Here is a 23553-nt window from a genome sequence, read left to right on the forward strand (position 1 = left end):
TGCGTAAGCAAAAAGATTATATATTATTCCTAACTAGCTAACAAATCACTGATGACATGGGCATGAAATAAATTTAATGAATAAATAAATAATATTTAAAGCAAATTTAGAAATTAAATTGAAGATTTTTCCAGGAACTCATTTATTTATTAGCAAGCAACATTTATAATGCCTTGGCTTAAAATGTGCCTATGAAATTAGACCACAGGAGAGTCAAAGAAAAGCAAAATATTTTCTAAGTTGCCATTAATTAATTTATTATTCCTTGGATGATACTAAAGCCAATAATATGATTGACTACTAAAAGATTAGAACAATAAATAGGAAAGGTTAGGGAAGATATCTGAAGGATATCAAGAGATTAACATGTTCATTATGTTCCTAAAAGTCTGAAATTTCTAGATGGAATAACAACTTTATAAAGATAAGGTAACAACTTTCTTTCAGTAACTGTGGTAATTCCATAAATAGATAAATTATCCTGATTGAATATAATGGTCACTGAAACCTTTGCACTAAAGTACTTTCACACCCCAAACTAAAAAGTGCATGGACATCAGGATGTGCATATAAGCACCCCTGTTTATGGATGTATAGATCTTTATATAGATCTTATTTTCAGTTCAACACTAAAAATTACAAGTGAGTAAGCAAAGTATATTTAAATGAGTGCATCTACAAATATCTACAATGGGAAATAATACCCTATTAAGTTATCAGTACTGGGATGTTTATAAGGGTGTTCAGTTAATCATACTAAGATCTCAGTATTCAAAACACAAAGGTCTGCAGAAAGGCAGGAAATGCAGCATCATTTCCTCTTTAATTATCATTTGAATCATCAACTGCTCACTCCACTATTAACCTATACATCTGTAGACATTAAAGGAGAACTACCAACAGGAAGATCTTTTTTTAGCCACTGCATCCATGTAGAGAATTTCACTCTATTTCTTACTCTCTTTTTCCCAATTCTAAGTAGAAATAACATTTTCAATGCTATTTAATTTCCCGATTTGTCAGCCTTTTTTCATTGTAACTTATTCCTGTGTTGATGCATAACTTACTGCTAATACAGCGGCTCCCAACTTTTTGGGCACCAAGGACCAGTTCTGTGGAGAGAGGTTTTTCTGCAGACCGGAGGGGGCGTGGTTTCACATGCTGCCTGCTGATGGGGCTTCGCTTGTTTGTATGGCCCAGTTTCTGGCATACCGCGGACCGGTGCTAGTCCACGGACCGGAGGTTGTACTAATACAGGGGTCTTCAAACTTGGCCCTTTTATGACTTGTGGGCTTCAACTCCCAGAATTCCTTAGCCAGGCACACTGGCTGAGGAATTCTGAGTTGAAGTCTACAAGCCATAAAAGGGCCAAGTTTGAAGACCCTTGTACTAATAGATTCATTCTACTTTCCTGCTTGTTCATGCTTTATCATCTATACCAGTAAGTGTTCTTTCCCCCCCCCCACAACAGAGGTCTCCAACCTTTCTTGGTTGGCGGACCAAAGAGAAAGGGAGGTGAAGAATTTTATGTGCATGTATGTGCACACAAACAAGGCAGCAAGCATGCATGATGCAAATGGGGGATGCTAGCGCCCACATGACACTCCCTAGCACTGCCATTTTTGTAGCGGTGGTGCTAGCATGAGTGGGGGTGAGTGCAAGCGGTCTGTGGCCCAGTGGACCGTGGCCCATAGGTTGCGGACCCTGCCCTACAGATTACTCTGTTTTGCTTCTTTTTCAGTTTTACTTGGAACTCAACTCTCATTTTTTTGAGTGAGAGAAAATTGAGCCTTGGGTCTTATCTAATTGAAGAGAAAAGTCTTGGGACACATGGATCCTTTCTCCTTCTTCTTAATATCTAGTCACAAGAGGGCAAAGAAAAAATGATTGTTCATCTTCAGTCCATAGAATAGTTTAAAAGACTTAAAAACAGATTTGAACATATACCAGTATATGAGTCCAATAGGGAAACTTATTGTTTGTGCAAAAATCCATGCATGGATAGGATATTCACATAAAAATCTTGTGCTGAAGCTTTTACTTTCTTTTGGAACAACTTATTTACATTAACATCATGATCTATTATGGATTAAGTATCACAATGTGAATTATTAGGCCCAGTTAATGTGCTGTTTATCAACTAATTTGCTATTTATCACAGATTAAATAAAATGCATTTTGTTGCCTGTCCCAGAATAATGAAATTGGTTCACAGTAGTTTGATTTCTATTAAGCTATGTTGCCATTTCCTAAATATATTCTTCATAAAGTTTTCACTGTTGCACAAGCATCCTTTAAATATACTAGTAAATATACTAGTCGAGATCAGATTTCTATAATGTGAAATGAAAACGTATCCATTTTCTACCTGTTCTGTGTTGTTAGAACTGCCCTTTTAACGTTAATCCTGGAAGGGGCATGAGTAATTAGTAGCTATAAGCAGTCCAATAAAAGGCACAATCTCATCACTGCTTTGTGATTATTGCTTTGTTCCAGAGAAACAAGTGACAACAAGGCATCCATCAGCATCAAAATGCCCAGAGCTCACCAAAGAATCCAATAAAATAGAATAATAAAAACCAAATATAACCTCACAGCATTGAAAATGTCCCAAAGTTTTCCAAGATCCCATGGAAAAATGATAAAACTTTGTGAATCATGTGTAAGATCTCAGGAATCCAAGAATATACAATAACTGTGAGAGTTGGAAAATATTTCCAACTTTCATTCAAATTACGGTATACTTCTTCCTTATGACCTAAAGGTGCTTCTTCACTGAAGAAGATTCTTGGATGAGAAGTGAAACATCTTCAAGGAAAAACGAAGTTCAGTTGCCTTTTGAAAAAACATCTTTGGCCAACCATGGCCTGGATGGCTGAGAATCTCCATAGACATTATTTGTGAGCAGGAATCAAATATGGTCACTGCATGTCTAACTCAGGACTTTATTTGGACAGGCTGATAACTTTATCCTTGGGTTTTTGAACTAAAATACTTTTTTTCACAACTCTTCCAACCTAATCTTAATGGGAAAAACAAGACAAAAAATGACTTCTTCACATTTTCTTTGATAATGTACAATTAATTTCTCTCATTCTATCCTAGTTAGCAGCTGCTAACTGCAAACTAACTGCAGATTTTATACTTTATAAAATGTAATCAACATATTGTTGTTACTAGTAAATTGAAATGAGTAGTTTTTTATTCTTATTCTTTCTTGGTGAAATCCAATTTAAAATCTAATTTATCTAGATGAGATAGGCAGTACAGAAATCTAATAAATAAATAAATAATAAATAAATAAATAAATAAATAAATACCTGACACATCAGAAATAGGAAATTAATTTGACTTTGAAAACTTCAAAGTTACATTTGATATTTAAACCCATTATCCACCTTTGTAGTACAAGAGCCTTTTCTTCTGAAAACACTCATATCCATATTTTCAGAGAGCAACCAGTTTCTTGTCTTTCACAAATACTAAGCAGCAGAACTGTATTTTTTGAAGTATTAAGCAATTCCATATTAAAGGGTCACAGTTTTGCTTTCATACCTGTAAGTGATATATTTGTGTTGCCACTTCTGCCCTGTTAATGCATATCGCTTTCGACGAATGTTAAATCTAGAGTTGCCTCTCATCTGATCAGGAACTCCACAACGAGGCTTCTTCATCCAGCTTTAAATAAACAGAATAAAAACAAATCAGTACCATATGATGACAATAAGTGCATTGTATCATTGGCACCTGTTGATGCATTTGATATATAACAAACTACCGTACCTCTTCTTCAAAAGGTCAAAACATTGTTTTTACATTTCCACATACAAACGGTGTCTCAATCTTGACAACTTTAAAATGTGTGGACTTCAACTCCCAGATTTGGAGTTAAATTTGGCAAGGCTGAGAAACAGTGAAATATAATATACAGGTGGTCCACAACTTACAACCATAATTGAGCCCAACATTTCTGTTATTAGGCAAGGCAGCTGTTAAGTGAGTTTTGCCCCATTTTAGGACTTTTTTTGCCACAGTTGTTAAGTGAATCACTGCAGCTATTAAGTGAATTGTGTGGTCGTTAAGCAAATTTTCATTGACTTTGAAAGTTGGAAGTCAACTGGGAAGGTCACATGACCCCGAACAGTGGAACTGTCATAAATACATGCCAATTGCCAAGTGGCTGAATTTTGATTATGTGATCATAGGGAGGTTGCTATGGTTGTAAATGTGAAAAACGATCATGAGTCACTATTTTCAGTGCCGCTATAACTTCGAACAGTCACTAAACACATGGTTGTATTTGAGGACTATCTCTAGTTCCTGGTTAACATTATTAAATAGCACAGGGGTCCTCAGCCTTGGCAACTTTAAGACTTGTGGACTTCAGCTCCCAGAATTCCTCAGCCAGCAAAGCCACAAGTCTTAAAGTTGCCAAGATTGAGGACCTCTGAAATAGCAAACCCTCATAGAATTTCCAAATAAGGAAATAATATGGGGCAAACACTTTGGTAGTTAGTTTGTTTGCATGTTTATTTAATCATTTGCTGGGACTTATACACTATTCTAACCTTACAGGACCTGTATTGCCACTTGTTCATACTGATTTTGTACAGTTAACTGAAAAACTTGTAGCAAAGTGAGTTTGTCGAACTATTTTATGAAAGAAAGAAAGAACTGGGTTCCTGAATGAAGTTTCATTAGGTTTTCCTTCAGTCTCAAAACTAATAGTTTGTGGGAGCAGGAGCAGAATACAGCAACAGAAGTAATGGCTTAAATTATAAAGTGAAGCCTCTGGTAATTGAAATTGCTCGTTGAAACAAAGGAAACTGCCTTTTTCTTATTCATTCCCTTCATCAATCTAACTCAATACTGTTTTCTACCAGCTTCCAGACAGGAATGTACATCTGCAAGCTATGCCTAGAGATAGCAAGACAATGAACCTGGCTTTTTGTATGCAAACCATGTGTTCTGTCTCTGAGCTATCACCCTTCAGTACCTCACATTGTGAGATTATAATGCAGATTGTAAGGATGAATTAAACCTATATTATTATTCTGAGAGATGCCTCTGCCTGGCATTCCAGTCTGCTGTTGTACCTTGGTACTTCTCTACAACTGCTTCTGGGCAGCTTGCCATGTTTCTTTCACTCTCTCCCTCACTCCCTTTCTTACAAATGCTAGCATGGAGTGCACACAATATTAATAGGGTTCTGGATACCTGCTCCCTGTATTATTATCCATGAGCCCTTGATATGATATGCATTGGCAACATCTGGAAGACAGAGGCTGAGAAATGCAATATATGTTTGATTCAGCACAAAAATTAAATCTGGCAGGAAAGCACATAATTTGAAACTCTCAGACTCTCGGAGCATACTCAGATATGGACAACTTTATCAGTATCACTTGTGTACTATTATTCTTCCTCATCAGTTTGAAATTTCAGTTTAACCTAATAAATAATGTTCATTATTGCAAGGCAATCATTACTATTAAGATATCCTGCTTTTCAATCCATCATTTCATACATTATAAACATCATTATCACTATATTCCTATAATTGTAACTGATCACAACTATTTCCCAGTGTTGCATTAAAATCTGTGTCACTGAAATTAAAATGGCTGGGCTACTCATATTTGCTATTTTTATGGGGCTATTCTCAACTTCCAGTGCTGGAACAGTGTAATACAAAATAAAAATAAATGAGATTTTATGTCTAATTTCATGTGTTGGATAAAATTCATGCAGAATGAAGTCATAGAACTGATCTCTTATGATTGAAATATGGCAAAGTCTGTGCTGGATTGATTGTAGTTTGTTTGGTGTCCCCTGTTTTTCCAGCTGTTGCCTCTCAACAAGTTATGCTTATTTTTTCTGAAGATCAAAAATATTTTCTTATTTGTATCTTTTCCACTTTATACTAACTGTACTTAAGAATAAACTATTCTGTGGAATAATAGCATAATAATTGCAACATCCTCTTTTTTTTTAAAAAAAAAAAGGGGGGGGTCCAAATGGGACAGACCCAAGTGATAATCCCTGGCCCCACAACAGCTCTATGTATATGAAAAATGTCAAGACATATATATATATATATATATATATATATATATATATATATATATATATATATATATATATATATATATATATATATATATATATATATATATATATATATATATATATATATATATATATATATATATATGCCATGAATCTTAACTTATAATCTTATGAAGAGAAAGTAAAGTTTCTCTGAAATGGATATGTTGTGGTTTAACATGAAAGATCTACAAGACAATTGTTCTTCTTCAAAGAAGTCAACCTAAGTGCTGTGTTAATATATGGACAGTTTCTGACTTAACTGAGTAAGTTACAAGAACAGAATAGACCAAAAAAATAAAAATCTGGTTTTGCTACACAAACAGGTTCTCTATTAAGGCCATAGTATTTTGATGGTGTAGTTTAGTGCTAAATAGGGCAAGTCAAAGGAGTGATTTAGATAGAAGCTCCACGTATTATTTTAAATGGGACATAAATATATATATTTTATATAATTCCTAGGAAATTATAGAGATTCCTAGGGATATCACAACAATCATTAGACTTTTATTAATTTCAATTTAAAGTATGTGTACTATGGCTTTAATTTAACATACAATGAATTCAAGACACCAAGGTTACCCAAACTTTGAGCTCTGCTCTCCTCTCAAATCAATACTCTCCTCCACATAGTATCCTCCATCCAGCACAGCCCCAGGAGAAGAGAATTATTATCAAATAAAAAATGTCCCAAATCAATCTAATCTTTTCCAAGTACTTGAGTATACATAAAGAGGCTTCATAGGACTGTAGCCCCCATGCCATGAAATAGTCATTAAATATAATCAGTTGTGAACAGACATCCTAACTATCATTTTTTTTCTTGTCCAAGCTTTTAGCTTTTAGCTCAATGCTAATGAAATACATAAAAAGTCTTTTGGAGTCACCACAAAAGAAACTGTAGGCTTACTGAGATAAGAGCAGGCTTCCAATTTAAAATGAATGCTCACCCCCCCCCCCAAAAAAACCCCATTTATTTGCTTAAGGAAACAGATCTTTTCTTCCACAAACAATAGTTTACACATTTCACAATAATAGCAATGTCCAGCTTCAATCAAATTCAGAAACTATTAGGTTTGTGTTCTAATTGTTAGTTTTCAAAGCAGGGAATCTCATTGAGTGGCAGCATGGAGCTACTTCTCTAATGCTTTATAGAGATGCAGCAAGATCCTCACATATGGGATATCCCAGATAGGTGAGAAACATCCTAACATTGTCCTCAAGTTTTAATGGAGAAGAACTCCTAAGGAAACATTTGTTCTGAACCAGACTGAAATTTTAATAAATGTCGAAATAAGTAAGCCCCACCCCCATTACTCAAAGGGAGGACACCTAGTTTAACACACAAAAGACAGAAAATGTAGATGTAAGACAATTTCAGTTACCTGACTCTCAAAACAGTATATGTGCTTTTTTACTTAGGGTAAGGTACTTTGAGAACAAAGGTTCACTTAGAAATATGACTGTATCATTAAGAGGACTATGAAAACAGGTAACTTTCTTTTAACCACTTGTGACTTATCTGGGATTGGAGCTGCACACACACATTGGAAAATGGACAGCTGAACAGGATAAAAAAATGAGCACGTACAGACAGTGATAACAAATGCTAAGCAAATCATTGCATGAGTTACAAAATGGAGTAGTGCTAAATTTAAAGCTTTACAGCTGCTAAACAGAGAATGTATCTTGGATAAATGGGTGGGACAATATTAACAATTGATTTGTTAGTTTTCTTTCTGTGGCTGTACATGGACAACTGGAGCCCATTAAGGAAGAGCATGGCCTTGTAGCGGTTAATCAATTGTATTGCTTTTGATGATTTGAAACACATTGTTTGATCTGTAATAAGCAGATCTGACAAAATCTGACAGAAATCTTTCTGGCACCTAAAGCTCTGAACAAGAGTAAATTAATCATCTGTTTCAACTGATTCTTTAAACCTGAAAATTTAACTATCTAAATTTAGGCTAATACAATTTAAATATTTTGAATGAATCAATATACACAAGATAACCTGGTTTTTAGGCAAACATTATAGATGAAAAATATACCCCTGCCAGAATTTTGACATAACTGTAAAAAATTACAGCTTAGGTGATAACAAAATTTGTTTACTCTTTTTCTGCAGTTTCTGTAAAATTTTATATCTTTCCATTTACTGTAGAAATATGGTTCTATTTTACTGCTATTTGGATATGCAAATTATCTTTAAATTGCAATTTATCTTTAGCCATATAAAGTCCATAATTTTCCAGGAACTGATATTTCAAAGTGAACAAATGTCAGAATAGCATGCAATTTCCATGCATTTAAACTACAGATATATAATACCAAGAAGAAGCAGTTAAACACACTGCAGTTACCAAATAGAAAAGACAGATGCTCTCACCTTAAGGTGATATCACTACATCAAACGAAAGAGGCAAGGGATTTAAAAGAAGAGAGAACTATTATCCTATGTAAGAAGTATTCCAAACACCAATATTAAACAATACTGTATTTTAACAATGTTATTAGAACATCCATTCCAAAATGTTGGTTTTTTTTTGTGAGCATGAGTTATTTATATACTTACTTATTAACTTACTTACTTAAAAATTCTAATCCTCCCATCTCACTAATACAGCAACTCTGGGTGCCTTTCAAAAATTAGTCATGTAACCAGTGACTTAGTACATAGCTAAGAAAGAACTTATTTCAGTCACAATTAAAGATCATAGGAAGATTGAAACTATTCTCCAGGCGATATAATTATGAAAATCATTTATATAGCTATATAACAATGAACAAGAGTTCAGTCAGAAAAATCAAAGAGTGTTTTAACAAAACAAATTTATAGGCAGGAAGTCATTTTAATTCAAAAGCCGAGTGACATTTTTATTTTATCTATTTCAAAAAATTATATAACCATCTATCTTATACATAATTAATGGATCACAACATTCCATAAAAACTATCTATCTACATTATTGATCTATCATTCTTCACACTATAGCACTACAACATTCCAGTGACATTTGTTGGGGTCACTTCCAGCCTAACCCAGGGCTTGGATGAAAAGCCAAGTCTTCACAGCTTTTCAGAAGGCTAAGTGGGGACCTCCAAATCTCTGGAGGGAAGCTGTTCCAAAGAGGCTGCTATGGAGGGGACATAGAAGCAAAATGGAATGGAATGGAAATTGCAACATATACAACTATCAGTATAAGCCGCACATATGAAAAGGCTGTTAGAAAATATACTTTAGCGTTGATTAAAATGATATGATTTATTTCCCACTGTCCAAAGACTGCAAATAAAGAAGAAAAAGGAAAGCACTGGAAAAAATACTCTCTCTTTCTCTTCCTGAGGCAAATATAAAATTCATTTTTCCCCAAATTTCCAATTTAAGCTATATCTGGAGACAAAAGGGGAGGTGAGGGGCTGTGGAAAATGTTTCCTGCCTTCATAACTGTGACCCATTAAAAATGGATAGAATCATTATTTTATAAGAGCCATGGTGGCACAGTGGTTAGAATGCAGTATTGCAGGCTGAATCTGCCCAGTGCCATGAGTTCAATCCTGACTGGCTCCAGGTTGACTCAGCCTTCCATCCTTCTGAGGTCAATAAAGAGGACCGAGCAGCAATATGCTGACTCTGTAAACCGATTAGACAGTGCTGTAAAACACTACGAAGTGGTATATAAGTCTAAATGCTATTGCTATTTTTTTTGCCCTGGACCACAAGATGTACAAAGTGTTGATTAAATGCTGCACTGAATTAATATCATCTCTGAGTAAGGCTAATCAATACAGAAAATCACTGTTTAATTATGCAAGCATTACTTGCTATCAAAGCTTAACTAATACTTCTGAATTCTGGGAGTTGTTCCACTTTTCTTAAAGTTGCTGAGTTTCATTAGACAGTGTGTGACACAAGGTACCTTAGATGCTAGATGCTTTCAATTTCTCCTGATGACTGCTTGGACAAGTCCCTGCAGTTTTCTTGGCAAGACTTTTTTAGAAGTGGTTTACCATTGCCTTCTTCCTGGGGCTAAGAAAGAGTGACTGGCCCAAGGTGACCCAATTGGCTTTATGCCTAGAACTCATAATCTTCCAGTTTCTAGCCTGATGCCTTAAACATCAAATTGGCTCTCAAATTTTATTATACACACCATATATTTTAGACCAGTGATGGCCAACCTTTTAGAGACTGAGTGCCCAAACTGCAACCCAAAACCCACTTATGCATCGTCGAGTGCCGGGTGGGCGTGGCCCTTGGGTGGGCATGGCCCATTGGGTGGGCGTGGCTGCAGTGGTAACGGCAGACTGGGTGGGACTAAAAAGTTCAATCAATCAATTCCAACTTTGCAAGATCTTTTTTTTCCCGCGAGAAGTTGAAATTGACTGATTGAACCTTTTTTTGTTTTTGCACACGGCGGTGGAAGCCTAAAGCGAAAAGGTTTTATAAAACCCAGCTGAAGGCCTACGACTGGGGCGACGGCACGCGTGCCCACAGAAAGGGCTCTGAGTGCCGCCTCTGGCACCCGTGCCATAGGTTCGCCACCACTGTTTTAGACGATTAGTTCTGGAGAAGATCAACTGCTATTCCATAGTAAATAAAGTTGATGAGCTTTTTCAAAGTCTTGCAGCATAAGGAACTCATGTCTTCTAAAACAAAGCCCCTGAATACCTTCTTATTATCTTGATCTAATCAGCTGCGAGACATTTTTACATTCCACATTCAATGAGAATATATCCATTCAAGAATGACAAGTTTTTCAAGGTTATGTGATAGATACTGTCTGCATAACAGTCATCTGTCTAATTAGAAATATTCAGAATGCTATATAGAAGGCAGTCACTACATCAATAAGAAAATCTAAACAGAGAGCAGCCTTCTTTATTTCTGGCAGTCACTTTGGATTCTGCTTTCTAAGGATTTGAACTCTGTGGTCCTAATGGAGCAGCAGGAGTCAGGTTGAGGAATAGTGGCATACAGCTTATCAATACTTGGTATTCTCCACATTCTTTGGTCAATGTCAAAGGTCAAAGGCCCTCATTCTTAAAACCCTGGTGTTTTTATCCCAAGTTTTGAGAATCATTGTTATCAAGAACCATTTAGATGCACAATGCATATAATATATATTGGCAGAGTGGATATCCAAGAACTATATTTTTTACATTTTTTCCTCTATTCTGTATGCTTTCACAGTCAGATCCTAAAATTATATTTTAATATCTGCCTCGATTCTACTATGCAAGTTGCTACAAACAAGAGTTATTGTGGACATCTTGGAACTGACTTCTCAGACTGAATAAACAACAGTAACAGTGTTGCACTACTGGAGTAATTGTTTTTATTTATTTATTTTTTACCATGGGAAGATTTATTGTATTTTTATTGATGTATATGAACTGGAGAATCTCTTTTGTTTTCAATAGAATACAAATTCATTACAAAAATAAACAGTATTTCAGTAGAATGAAGCATAAGAATTTTCTGATTGTAAAAGGCAAAATGGAGGCTTTCCATTGGATCAAGAATCCTTGAAAATATCAAAAGTGGTTTTTATTTTTTGAAAAGGCAACTGGACTGATTTTTTTGAGGACGAAGACATTTCGCTTCCTCTCCTGGAGGCTTCATCAGTTGTATTGCATACAACTGATGAAGCTTCCAGAATAGGAAACCAAATGTCTTCTTCTTCCTCAAAAAATCAGTCCAGTTGCCTTTTCAAAAAACAAAACCACTTTTGATACAACTATGACCTGGATGACTGAGAATCTTCATAGACAATCCTAGAAAATAAAATCGGCTCTTCAACACTCAATTTCACTCTCTAGACACAAAAGGTAAAGGTATTTGTTTATTCTCTTTTTCTAACTGATGAACATCGCTTTCTGTTATGTCTGTGTAACAACAGATTAAAATTGAATACTGTATTTAAACTCTTTTTAAAACATTGTTTCTTGCACAGCTACTAATACTGTTCCATCCTACTTAGGAGGATTTTTTTTTCAAAAATATTGTGATTTACATATTTCTCTTTTTTCCAAAATATCTGTACAAAAGCCATTAAGTAGGGGAAACTATTATCCTGAAGTACTAGGAACAACTAAAACAACTAAAGCCATAACAATTTGGATTAGATTAGCAGCGGGAAAGTGTCAAGGTTACACAAACAAGATTTTGTTTATGGATAGATTTTCCTGGTTTTTCCAATCCATTCTGCTTTCTAGTTTCTAATTTTGTTGATAATTGTGTTAAAATACATAATGACATTACTGATTCTTTTTATATGAAATAAGAACCATATATGAAGTTTCATCTTAGAGGAACATCCTTCAAATTGATTATACATATTTGACTCTGTGGATCCATGCCAAGTTTCCACTTCTGTATATTCACATCACAAGTCTGACAGGCAATACAAATGCTTAGATCTTGAGCATATTAAGAATTTAAGCTCCTTAGAGGATATTCCCACATTATTTTCAAATTCACATATTTCCACAAAAGCTTTTCAGATGATATAGTTCATTAAAAAATGTATTAACATTAAAGTGATATTTCTGATGATTACCAGCTTTAGCTGTATTAGCGGCAATATTTCTATTGCTAACTTGCCAACTAGGGCATAGAACTAGGGTTAAACCAAAAGTTTATAGAATTATATCAGTACTCTTCTTCAATGTCTTACAGTCCCTTAAGCTTCCATAATATCAGCATAATGTTGCCTGACTCATTTGGCTCCATCAACATCTAGGCTGTTATATAGTGCAGTCACTCCAGCTTCCAAAATGTCCTCAACATAAATTTCATTATAGTATAGTCTAGTAACTAGAACATAAATGAGTAACTGAAACAGTATTTTGATAAGGTTATTGCTGGCATTGATGCCTTTAGCATTGCAAATTACTTCAACCATAACACTTTCAAGCAGAGCTCAAAGATAAGGTAGACCAGCAAATCATAATCTTTTCACAGAATTCCGCATTTCAAGACAAGCTGAAAATATGTGTATAGAGCTACTAGCTTTATTGTCCACATCACTTCCAGAATTAAATTACATTGCGTTTATCTTTAGCTATTCACAAACTGTGTCTAGACACCTGCTTATATCAGTACATAGGTTCAAGTCCGAAGTTAGACATAGAAACTTACTGGGCACTGGGACTAGTCACCCTGCTCAGACTTACAGCTTTGCTTTTGTAGGGATAAAATAAAGAGAGATCCCCATATGACCTATTTTGAGCTCATAAGGGAAGGCAGGATATGAATATGTCTGAGGAACATATCCCTAAACATCCCACTTATGCAAGGTATTTGGATTTTATTTTTCCAAATAGGAGAGCTTTTCCATTCATTTTAGCAGATGGGTCAGCTTTATGTACATTTCACTTTATGTATACCAAAACATCTTTTCCAGTGAAGTGAATGACAAAATCCCATTTATGCCATTTGGCATAAATTCTGGAATAGATATTTTATATTTCACACATGTAGTCCACTAGAACTGCTTGGCAATATCTTTTGTGTCTATATCCCACTAGTAATCCTTGACTGACAATCTCTAATATCAATTTATTTATTGATACTATCATGTCTTAAATACTCAAGTTTATACTGGAATGTTGTTGTTGTTGTTGTTAATTGCGAAGTCGTGTCTGACCCATTGCGACCCCATGGACAACGTTCCTCCAGGTCTTCCTGTCCTCTACCATCTTCTGGAGTCCACTGCTCCATGCCTACTGCTTCAGTGACTCCATCCAGCCACCTCATTCTCTGTCGTCCCCTTCTTCTATTGCCCTCAATCTTTCCCAGCATTAGGCCCTTCTCCAGTGAGTCCTTCCTTCTCATTAGGTGCCAAAGTATTTGAGTTTCAACTTCAGGATCTGGCCTTCTAAAGAGCAGTCTGTGTTGATCTCTTCTAGGACTGACCGGTTTGAACGCCTTGCAATCCAGGGGACTCGCAGGAGTCTTCTCCAGCACCATAGTTCAAAGGCCTCAATTCTTTGTTGCTCAGCCTTTCTTATGGTCCAACTTTCACATCCATACATTGCAACTGGGAAAACCATGGCCTTGACTATACGTACTTTTGTTGGCAGGGTGATGTCTCTGCTTTTTAGTATGCTGTCTAGATTTGCCATAGCTTTCCTCCCCAGGAGCAAGCGTCTTTTAATTTCTTGACTGCAGTCCCCATCTGAGGTGATCTTGGAGCCCAGGAAAATAAAATCTGTCACTACCTCCATTTCTTCCCCATCTATTTGCCAGGAATTGAGAAGGCTGGATGCCATGATTTTGGTTTTCTTAATGAGTTTCAAATATGCTGGAATAGCAGGTCAATTTCTATGTAGAAAGATGTATATTGATATCACATTATTTAAGAAATAAATATTTTAACATTCTATTGCAATCACAAACTAATGTGAAGCAGAATATTATAATCTTGAAGATTAAATACTTTACTTTGTGGAGCTCTATGTAGGGGCTTCTTATTTTGTTTTTTATGAAGCATTCAAGCCAATTTTTTTTTAAAATAAAGTATCTTCAAATTGATGCAAACATACATTTCATGAGAATTTATGTTAAGAAAAATTAGAATAAAATGGGGAAATCCCTGGCTTGGTAGCATCAGCTTCCTCTACTTTGGTGCCCTCCAGTCAGCACCACCTTCATTGATGGGAATCTAAAAACTGAAATGAATTTACTTTACTTTTTTAAAAAAATATTCTTCTATAGTTCCAACCTCAGATTTGAAAAAAAAATCTAATCAATCCATTTGGTCATACATTATTGCACTATATGAGATCCAAGTCTTTGACGGAAGGAAATTAGGTTGAACTTCATACACGAGCATCACCCGCCCTTAGAATTAGAAGCTATTTGAGACAAGATTTTCTGCTAAGCTAATGAGAATCAGTGCTTGACAGAAGAAGGCAATTTTGAGTGCTAGAAGCTTTTACATGCTAAATTAGTGGCATTTGGGAGGAAGCTATATTTTTTCACCAATAGAAAATTAGCTACCGGAAGCTGACAACAAAGGAAGTTATAAATGTGCTGAGAAAGATAGCATTGATCTTTGAGTCAAAGTACTATAATCAAACTGTGTGGAAAAATATAGAAATGTCATTCTGATGTAAATAAAGTGTGATCTATATCTCAGTTAAGTCAAAATAGATCTTAAGCACAAATATCATTTGCTGATTTGGTTTTATAGTTTAGTATTCACCAGTTTAGCCTTATAAAAATGTTTTAAAAATCAATGCAGAAAGATATTTCCAGCAATCATTTATATAAAACAAAACAAATAGCAGATGAGATCATCTGATGATCGATCTGATGCTATATTTTGTCCTTGTGATTTAATATCAAGGGAAAATGAATTAAAATTAGATTTAAAAAACAGTACGTTTAATGATCTTTTTCTCCTATAAGATGCAATATGCAAAATTAACCACAGTTTTGATACTTGACATCAGGCTTGAACAAAGCATGCAAAAGTGATTCTTTGCAAAGAATACTAGCAAAAGCAAAACACTCTCTTGCAAGTATTAAAGCAACTGCATCCTCTGAATAGTTAATGCGGCTGCTTACAAGCATGCACCCAGCCACTTGAACATTTGTTTATTTACCAGATTTTGAAGCTGCTCTATTCCAAAAAGTTTATGGACAACTTATAATTTTAAAGAAATACATAATATGAAAAGAAAAACATGAATACTCAGACAGAGGTACATTAATAACAACACAAAAAACCAATTCACCCTTGGCCTGGGAACAGAGACACAGATAACAATACCACTGGGATCACCAACAAATGAATTGTGCATGTCCTCACAACAGCCAGAGGCAACATTTAAGACTGCTTGTACGCTTTCCAAAGAATCCAGATACTTTAACTTTTCAAGAAGGTTGCATCATTCATTCTAACATGCTTTACAAACATTCTTTCCAAATACTTTGCATGATCCTATCATATACCTACACTTATGTGTGTCTTAAAAATGATCCCACCATATCCAATGCATCTGGCTTCCAAATATTGCATTATTCCAGTGTGCATTGTTAACACATTTATACTCCAATGAATTTAGTCTATTATTTATATTTATTTATGTGACATCATTGTTCAACACACTTTTAAATAACAGAGGCAACAGCAACATGCCTACACTTCTAGACACATATAATCTAAATTCTGACAATTGAGAAACTAAAAAAAATAGAAAAACAAATCAGAGAAATAAATAAAAAGAAATAATGAGATAGGATCAGGAATGGGAGATGCTTGCCTCATTATTATTAAATTTGTATGCCACCTGACTCTGGACCACTCATCACAATCAAAACAAAGAAATTATAATATAACCAAGAAAAGGAAAAACAAAGATTTATTTTTAAAAGATAGTCTGAATGGAATGAAGTAAAAGTCTGGGTTGAAGAGTGGACTGCTTGGGACTGCTTGCAAAAGGAATTTGGTTTGAAGGTCATGTTTTTTTCTGGCTTTGGCTGGCCCTCCCAACCACTGATCTAGTGTGGGAACCCTCTGTGTCAATGGGGGAGGTGGGAAACCTGTTTTAGGCTTCCTTATTTTTCTTATAGGGAAATGGGACTGGAGAATTACATAGACAGATTTTGCACTGTTTCAGCATAACAGCTAGAGGTTTTCCAATAATACCTGCCTGGTCCCCAATATAAACTATAGGGGCAGTTTATTCATTCATTTATTTATTCAGTTTCTATAGTGTCCCATCTCAGTCAATGAGTCCACGTGGTACAGTTGCTTTGTATGTCATCCCCAATTCTACTGTTGCTTTTGAATATCTCTAAAGCAGATGTAATCTACTGACCTTAGCAGCTGTGCACGATTGGATATGTGGTTACTAGAACAGGGAAAGCTCTTTGTGAGACAATTAGGGATGTGAGGAAATGGGGAGAAAGCCAGAGATAATTGGGTCACAGGTACTGACCCAGAAAAAAAGATTGTTTACTGAGTTTGGAATTAGGGTTTGTTCTTTTCCCCCACAACTGATTCATTTAAAGTCTACACACAACTTCATAATTACACTCTCTGCACTCTTGATCATGATCTGGCTGGCCTCAAACGTGTCTTAACTTTGTCCTAAGCCACAAAAGGACATCTGATTATTATCTCCCTGTTCAGCTTCTTTTGTGAATTTTGATTTAACACTCATATCAGGATAAAAAACTGTTCAATTCCATTTTTTTATACTTTTTTCCCCTTTCTTGTAGAAATTGACTTTTATTGAGGCTTTAATTGCACTGTACAATGCTTCCCCCTCCCCAGCTTGACATGATGAAAAGAAAGAAGTATTCTAAGTAGCAGGCTGTTCAGAATTGCCGAGATAGGATTTAGATAGCCAGCCACAGCAATGCTTCCAATTTTCCACATGTATTTCAGGAATTCCAAAAAGGAAGAGCATCATAATAAAGTTTACTTACTCGATTGTGTTTCTGTCCACTTTTCCTGTCGTGTTAATGCCATAGAACTGCTGCATGGCAGCTATAGCAGATTTCATTGTCTCTGCAGTGCGCAACACTGACATTCTGGAATCAGCGGATGGAAGATAGCCGTATTTTTGTAACCACACCTACAACAACAAGCAAAACGTGTATTAGGCAGGATTTATGGTCCAGGATTTCCTAATCATTCATCTTCTAGTTCAAACACTGAGAGAACCATTTCAAGTTTGATTAAATCCTATTACAATGAAGGAAAACTAAAAGTGCATTTAGGTGCTTCTTTTCCAATAATTTAACTGGGGTACATGTGCTTAAATAATATACAGCTTATTCTCAACCTACAACAGTTTGTTTAGTGACTGTTCGAAGTTACAACAGCACTGAAAAAAGTGACTTATAACCATTTTTCACACTTATGATCGTTGTAGCATCCCCATGGTTATGTGATTCACTTGTTAAGTGAATCATTGCATCTGCTAACTTAGTAACATGATTGTTAAGTGAATCTGGCTTCCCCATTGACTTTGCTTGTAATAAAGTTGCAAAAGGTGATCACATGACCTGGGGTCACTGCAACCATCATAAATATGAGTCAGTTGCCAAGTGTCTGAATTTTGATCATGTGATGCTGCATAGGGAGGCTGCAATGGGCATGTGTGAAAAATGGTCATAAGTCACTTTTTTCAGTCCCGTTATAATTTAGAATGGGCACTAAATGAACCATTATAAGTCAAGGGCTACCTGTATTACCATTCGGCATCTCAGACAGCTAGTACCCTTGCCATTCACCATTAACGTATTGGCCAGCTGAATTCCTCTCTCCCCCATTTCTGACTGCTGTAATTATCTTCTCCAAATATAGCAACCTGCGAATTCACTTTGTAGGTAAAGAATGGCGGCTGCTGCTACAAAGACATTGTCTTTTAAAAATGCCCCTGACAGAAGTTCTCTAGAAAACTAAAAAAAAGAGAGCTACTATTATGGTAGGAGCACAGAAAGCCATTGGTCCTGCCTCCAGGCCTGCAAACAGAGTCTTAGAAGAAAAGCTTTAGTATGAAAAGATGTGCTTGCTCAGTGAATCATTTGCTCATTTTAATCTTTTGTTCAAGAATTTGCACAGAATTTGCAAATTACAGAATTGTTATACAAAGTAAGTTACAAAATGCAGTTAAGAACTATCTTCATGTATTTTCCCATTCTTTTAAATAAAAAGTAAAAATAATTTTATCCAAATATGCAAAGCGAATTGAGCCTGTTTTACTAGAGAAAGACATTAACCTAGTTATTATGCTACAAAAGAGGCACAATTCCCTTCATGGCCTTTCAGGTAAACATTTTTAAAGGTGAAAAAGAAGGAACAGTGAATTGGTAGCAGGAAAGCACATTTGACTAAGCTGCTGTTGAATATTCAGGAGAGGTGCTACTGTTTTTTCTTTCTTCTGAGCCTGCAACTCAGATTCCAAACCTTGAAGACCTTCTTCAATCTTAATTTCATGTGGATGGATTCATTAGTCAGGGATTTATTTTGAATAGTCTATGCTCCGTGGAAATTAATGAGCCTCAGATGAACTTGTTTGGAGTTATCCGTTACTTTGGCAGGCAGGTCTTGAGCAGGAAGCTAACAGAGGCCCTTAGCAATTTTTTGAGATTCCTATCTGTAGTTTCAAATGGCAGGATTCCTGTAGTTCAGTCTAGGTCAGGGGTGTCAAACTGCCTGCCTGCAGGCCAGATGTGTCATGCCAAAACCACGCCCACCCCATTACCGGCAATGGAGAAAAAGTTGCGATATGTCACGACATGTCACGTAACATTGCAAATTTGATACCCCTGGTCTAGATCATTCCCAGTAATCATTCTCATGAATCTCCATTATTGTCCCAGTTGTTTTCAACTTCAGGTAGACTTTCAACTACTCCAGTTGTTACTTTACTGTAACCATTGTGTTTTATATCTACCTCTTCAGAGCTAGGAAAGCTCTGGCTATCTTTACAAACCAGTCAAATTTGGGTATCACATTCAAGGCAGGGCATGTGTAAGTAAAGTTTATTCTCAAAGTAAATAATGAGTCACATCACACAAGCAGATGATTCTAAATTGTGTTCTGAAATATTCAATTACAAATTTCCATGGAAACACCTTCTAACTATTGTGTTTGAAATTATTTTATGGATTCTGTCTCCATGTCTCCCTTTCTTACGCCTTTCTTATCCAAATTGTGAAGTAGTGGTTCCCCAATTCAGAACAACCCAGGGCTGAGATCATTCTTGGTTTGGGCAAAATGGAGCACTGTACTTAATTGAAGATTTAACTGAAGAAAATGGATGTATGTACAAGCACAAGATTCATTTATAGTTTAATTCAATGTAATTTCCCAATAATGGCAACGGCGTTCGTTCAGTAATTTTAAATGCTATCCAAATCGCATTCAATCAAGATTTATTACAAAGTTTCAAAAACAATGTCACATTAATATGTCATTAGGCTACAGGTTGAATGAGATTCAATGGCTGGAACTTGACATTACTAATATAATAATTGTATATTATTCCCTAATCTGCTTTTCAGGCGTTCAACAACATTGACCGATTCTTCAATAATCTTGCAAGGAATTGCTTTGGTCAGAATACAAGTCCTGAAAACTGCACCCTTACTAAAATTTCTTGAACTTAGAATTTCTTGAACACCTGGACTAGAGTATTTAAGAATACATATACATATACATATGTACCTTTAAGAGACGAGATGAGACTAATAAGCTAATGTTTCAGGTTATATCTATCTATATCAGTACTATCAGTATCCAGAAGAGCCTCCTCTACCCTGTAGTACCCTTTGGAACATCTTATCCAGCGTAAGATCTGTCTCCACCCTCCTATCTTTCCATAAGAGCCTGAAGACCTGGCTTTGGTAGTTTGCCTGGGGAGTCAATAAGGAGCGACCACACTGGCTCCTAGACTGATACCACACCCCACTTCCCCCTTCGCTCTCTGCTTCCCTAGCTGCCCATCTTTTACTCTCACATTGCTGTGTTCACGTTTTTTATTATTCTATTATGCCATTACTTTTCTAGTGTAATGTTTACATGTCTTTTCATTTCTGTGTTTTTACTGTTGTAAGCTGCACATACATTGTAAAGATTGAAATGTTTCAAGGTACAGATTAAGGAGAAAGCTTTCATTAGTGCCAGCGACTCAATGACCATCAGCTTCAATGGAACAAAAATGAATGCCAAACTAAGTGAAGGAAAATGAGTTTTCATGTACTGGAAGTTCATTACCTCTCCTTTCCTTTCCCATTCACATTTTTGCAAAAATTAAAAACTGCTGTAAGTTAAATTGTAATCCAACTAAAAATAAGTTTAATGAAAAGTTTTATTCATTTAAAAAATGCAATGGTAGGTATTTCCTTCATTTCTAGCTTTACAATTGAGAATAGCTGTATAGTGAATAATTAGATCAGTTTTTGCTATATGGATTTTATATCTATCTCAGAGTCATTTTTTCCTAGTAAGGGTCTCTAGGTTCTCTGGGTTGATTGACATATTTGGAATGTATATATTTGCTTGAGTGCACATGAAATGTAATATTGAAACAGTTTCTATCTTTTTCACAATGCTGCATGAAGAGTGGGAAAAAAACACCATATCTACTCTCTAAATCTGCTGCTTGGTACAAGCTCTATTTTGCCCCTAGCCAGAACATTTCCAGCTGTGCACTCTCAGCCAGTACTGTGTTTTAACAGATATCTAAAATTCAAATGAACACCACCAAGAAAACAAAACAAACTCTTAAGTGATTTTAAACAAATAATAACTATCTCATAAATTAACGGCTCACTTGCATATAGATTCAAATGCTTCATTTTCTGTTTTTCTTCCTATAAGGCAATGTTTCCCAACCTTTCACTCCCAGAATTCCACAGCCAACATGGTCATTGTTGAGAATTCTGGGAATGGAAGTCCACACATCTGGAAATGGCTAAGGTTAGGAAACATTGCTTTAAGTTAGGGGTGTCAAACTGCCGGCCCGCGGGCCAGATGCGTCATGCCAAAACTGTGCCCACCCCATTGCCAGCAATGGAGAAAAAGTCATGATACATCACAACATGCCACATGACATTGTGAGTTTGACACCCCTGCTTTAAGTTATCTAGAAGGAACTTTTTAAAAGGTCTGTGCCATTGTTTTAAATGCATGTTTATATCTGTTGGACATTGCATCATCCATAAATTCATACAAAGCATCTCTTTAGATCATTGTGGTAAATTAAATAGCCATCAATAGGAATGGATACTTTAATCTTCCATAATTCTTTGGGCTCAGATTCTTTGGGTACTCTTGGAAATGGATGATAGTGTTGTTGCTGGCTACTCCAACAAACCATACACAAAAGTTGATTCTAAGTTTGGATGTAATTTCTTTTAATTTTGTGCTTTGAAAACACCAAGTTTATAACTTAATATATGCAAAAGGCAAGTTATTTCATTTTATGCTTGAATGAGATTTTATGCATCTCCCATTTGCTAAAATCAAGACTTTTTTGTCACCATGTGTAATCCATTAAAAAAATTCTTGAATATAATGTTGAGACCCTTATCTTTCATTTACAATAGTGAAATGGAATATTTATATTGCTATCAGCTAACAAAACTGATATATCAATTCTAATGCCATTTCCAAGTGCAAAAATGTATACATGATTTGGCAACATAGTTAATGACACAATCTAATATGAGGATATAGTTAACAAAAAAAAACTCTATGTGGAATATTCACCAGTGAAAATGTCTGCATTACAGTCAGTCAGTTCCTGTTGTCCTGTGCCTGACCCATTTTTTTCTCCCTGTCCTAGCACTGCCTTAAAATGCAATCTAATCCTGAGCAATTTTTTTCCCTAGTGGGTTCCTAAAAATGTGTTAACTGCACATTATCAAGTTCAGCAGTGACCTTAATTAATCAGTTCATAGTGCTGCCTGAAATTGACAAGGTCCTATTCAGTTTCACAATAAAGGTTTTTGCTTGCCTCCTAAGCAGCTCCTGGCTCCAGCCATCAGTCCACTAGGCAAACAACTGATGCTGGTACATTTATTTCAATGTGTATTGCTCATTGTATACCTTCTTACTCTCTTGTAATCCCTTTCTCTCCAATGAATATAAATGCATCAGTTCTCTTCTTGCTAATTATCCCACTTTGGGAGAGGCATTCCAAAAGGCAAAGGATGAGAAAAAGGGGTATTAGATTTGCCTTTTTATGCAGCTCCCTTTTGAGTTAAGTTCTGGAAACTTCCATTGCCTTTTGGGCTCACCCAATTCTTTGAGTCTGTATCCTTCTGATACTGTAAAGAAAATGAAAACTGAAATAAAATTATAGCATAGTTGCAGTGATGTAATTTTTCATTTAATAACATATCACATAGGAATCAAGTTGTTTGTTCCAACTGTATTTGCTAAATATAGTTAACAAAGGGAAGAAACAAACAAAAACAATTTGATAGATATCATGATATTAAAATCGTATACTCTCATAAAAGTCAACTTTTTAAGCTCTTTTGCTATATAACACCTATCAGAAGAAAAAGAGATGTTTGAAAATTAAGTGTAATTTGCCAGAAAAACATGACTGAATAGGCTGCGTCTTTTGCAGCTACTCAGAGAGGGCCTTGAATATGCTCAAAACATCTGATCATACATACTGTGTTCATTAGTAACATCCTGCTTCTGACCCTGATATTCAATACACTTAAATAAGCCATGATTATATAGCCCTAAACCAAAACTAAACAAAATGTGGCTTAGCATTCTGGGGGAATTAATCACAAACATATACTTCTCTTCTTGAACTAAAAACTATATTTGTAACAAAAATCCAGTGGCAACTTTGCCTTGCGAGTGAGTGGCTTTGAGTCAATTTGGAGGAAAGAAATATTATGGAGAATACAGAATTCAATCACTTCCTTGTCTTCTACCAATTATCCTGTTA

At 35.6% G+C, this 23553-nt stretch overlaps 1 protein-coding gene across 1 annotated transcript in view; it reads right to left on the reverse strand.

The window, feature by feature from the left end:
* Window positions 1-23553, reverse strand: part of MMP16 (matrix metallopeptidase 16) — a 133338-nt gene that overhangs the window by 65522 nt on the left and 44263 nt on the right. Inside the window, exons 2-3 of the mRNA XM_015813100.1 lie at window positions 17555-17703; window positions 3556-3678 (exon numbers count right to left, since the gene is read on the reverse strand). Coding sequence (XP_015668586.1) covers window positions 3556-3678; window positions 17555-17703 — 272 coding nt within the window. The remainder of the gene's footprint in view (window positions 1-3555; window positions 3679-17554; window positions 17704-23553) is intronic.

Source organism: Protobothrops mucrosquamatus, unplaced genomic scaffold (genome assembly GCF_001527695.2).
Source record: "Protobothrops mucrosquamatus isolate PMUCROS unplaced genomic scaffold, P.Mucros_1.0 scaffold135, whole genome shotgun sequence".
NCBI classification, from domain to species: Eukaryota; Metazoa; Chordata; class Lepidosauria; order Squamata; family Viperidae; genus Protobothrops; species Protobothrops mucrosquamatus.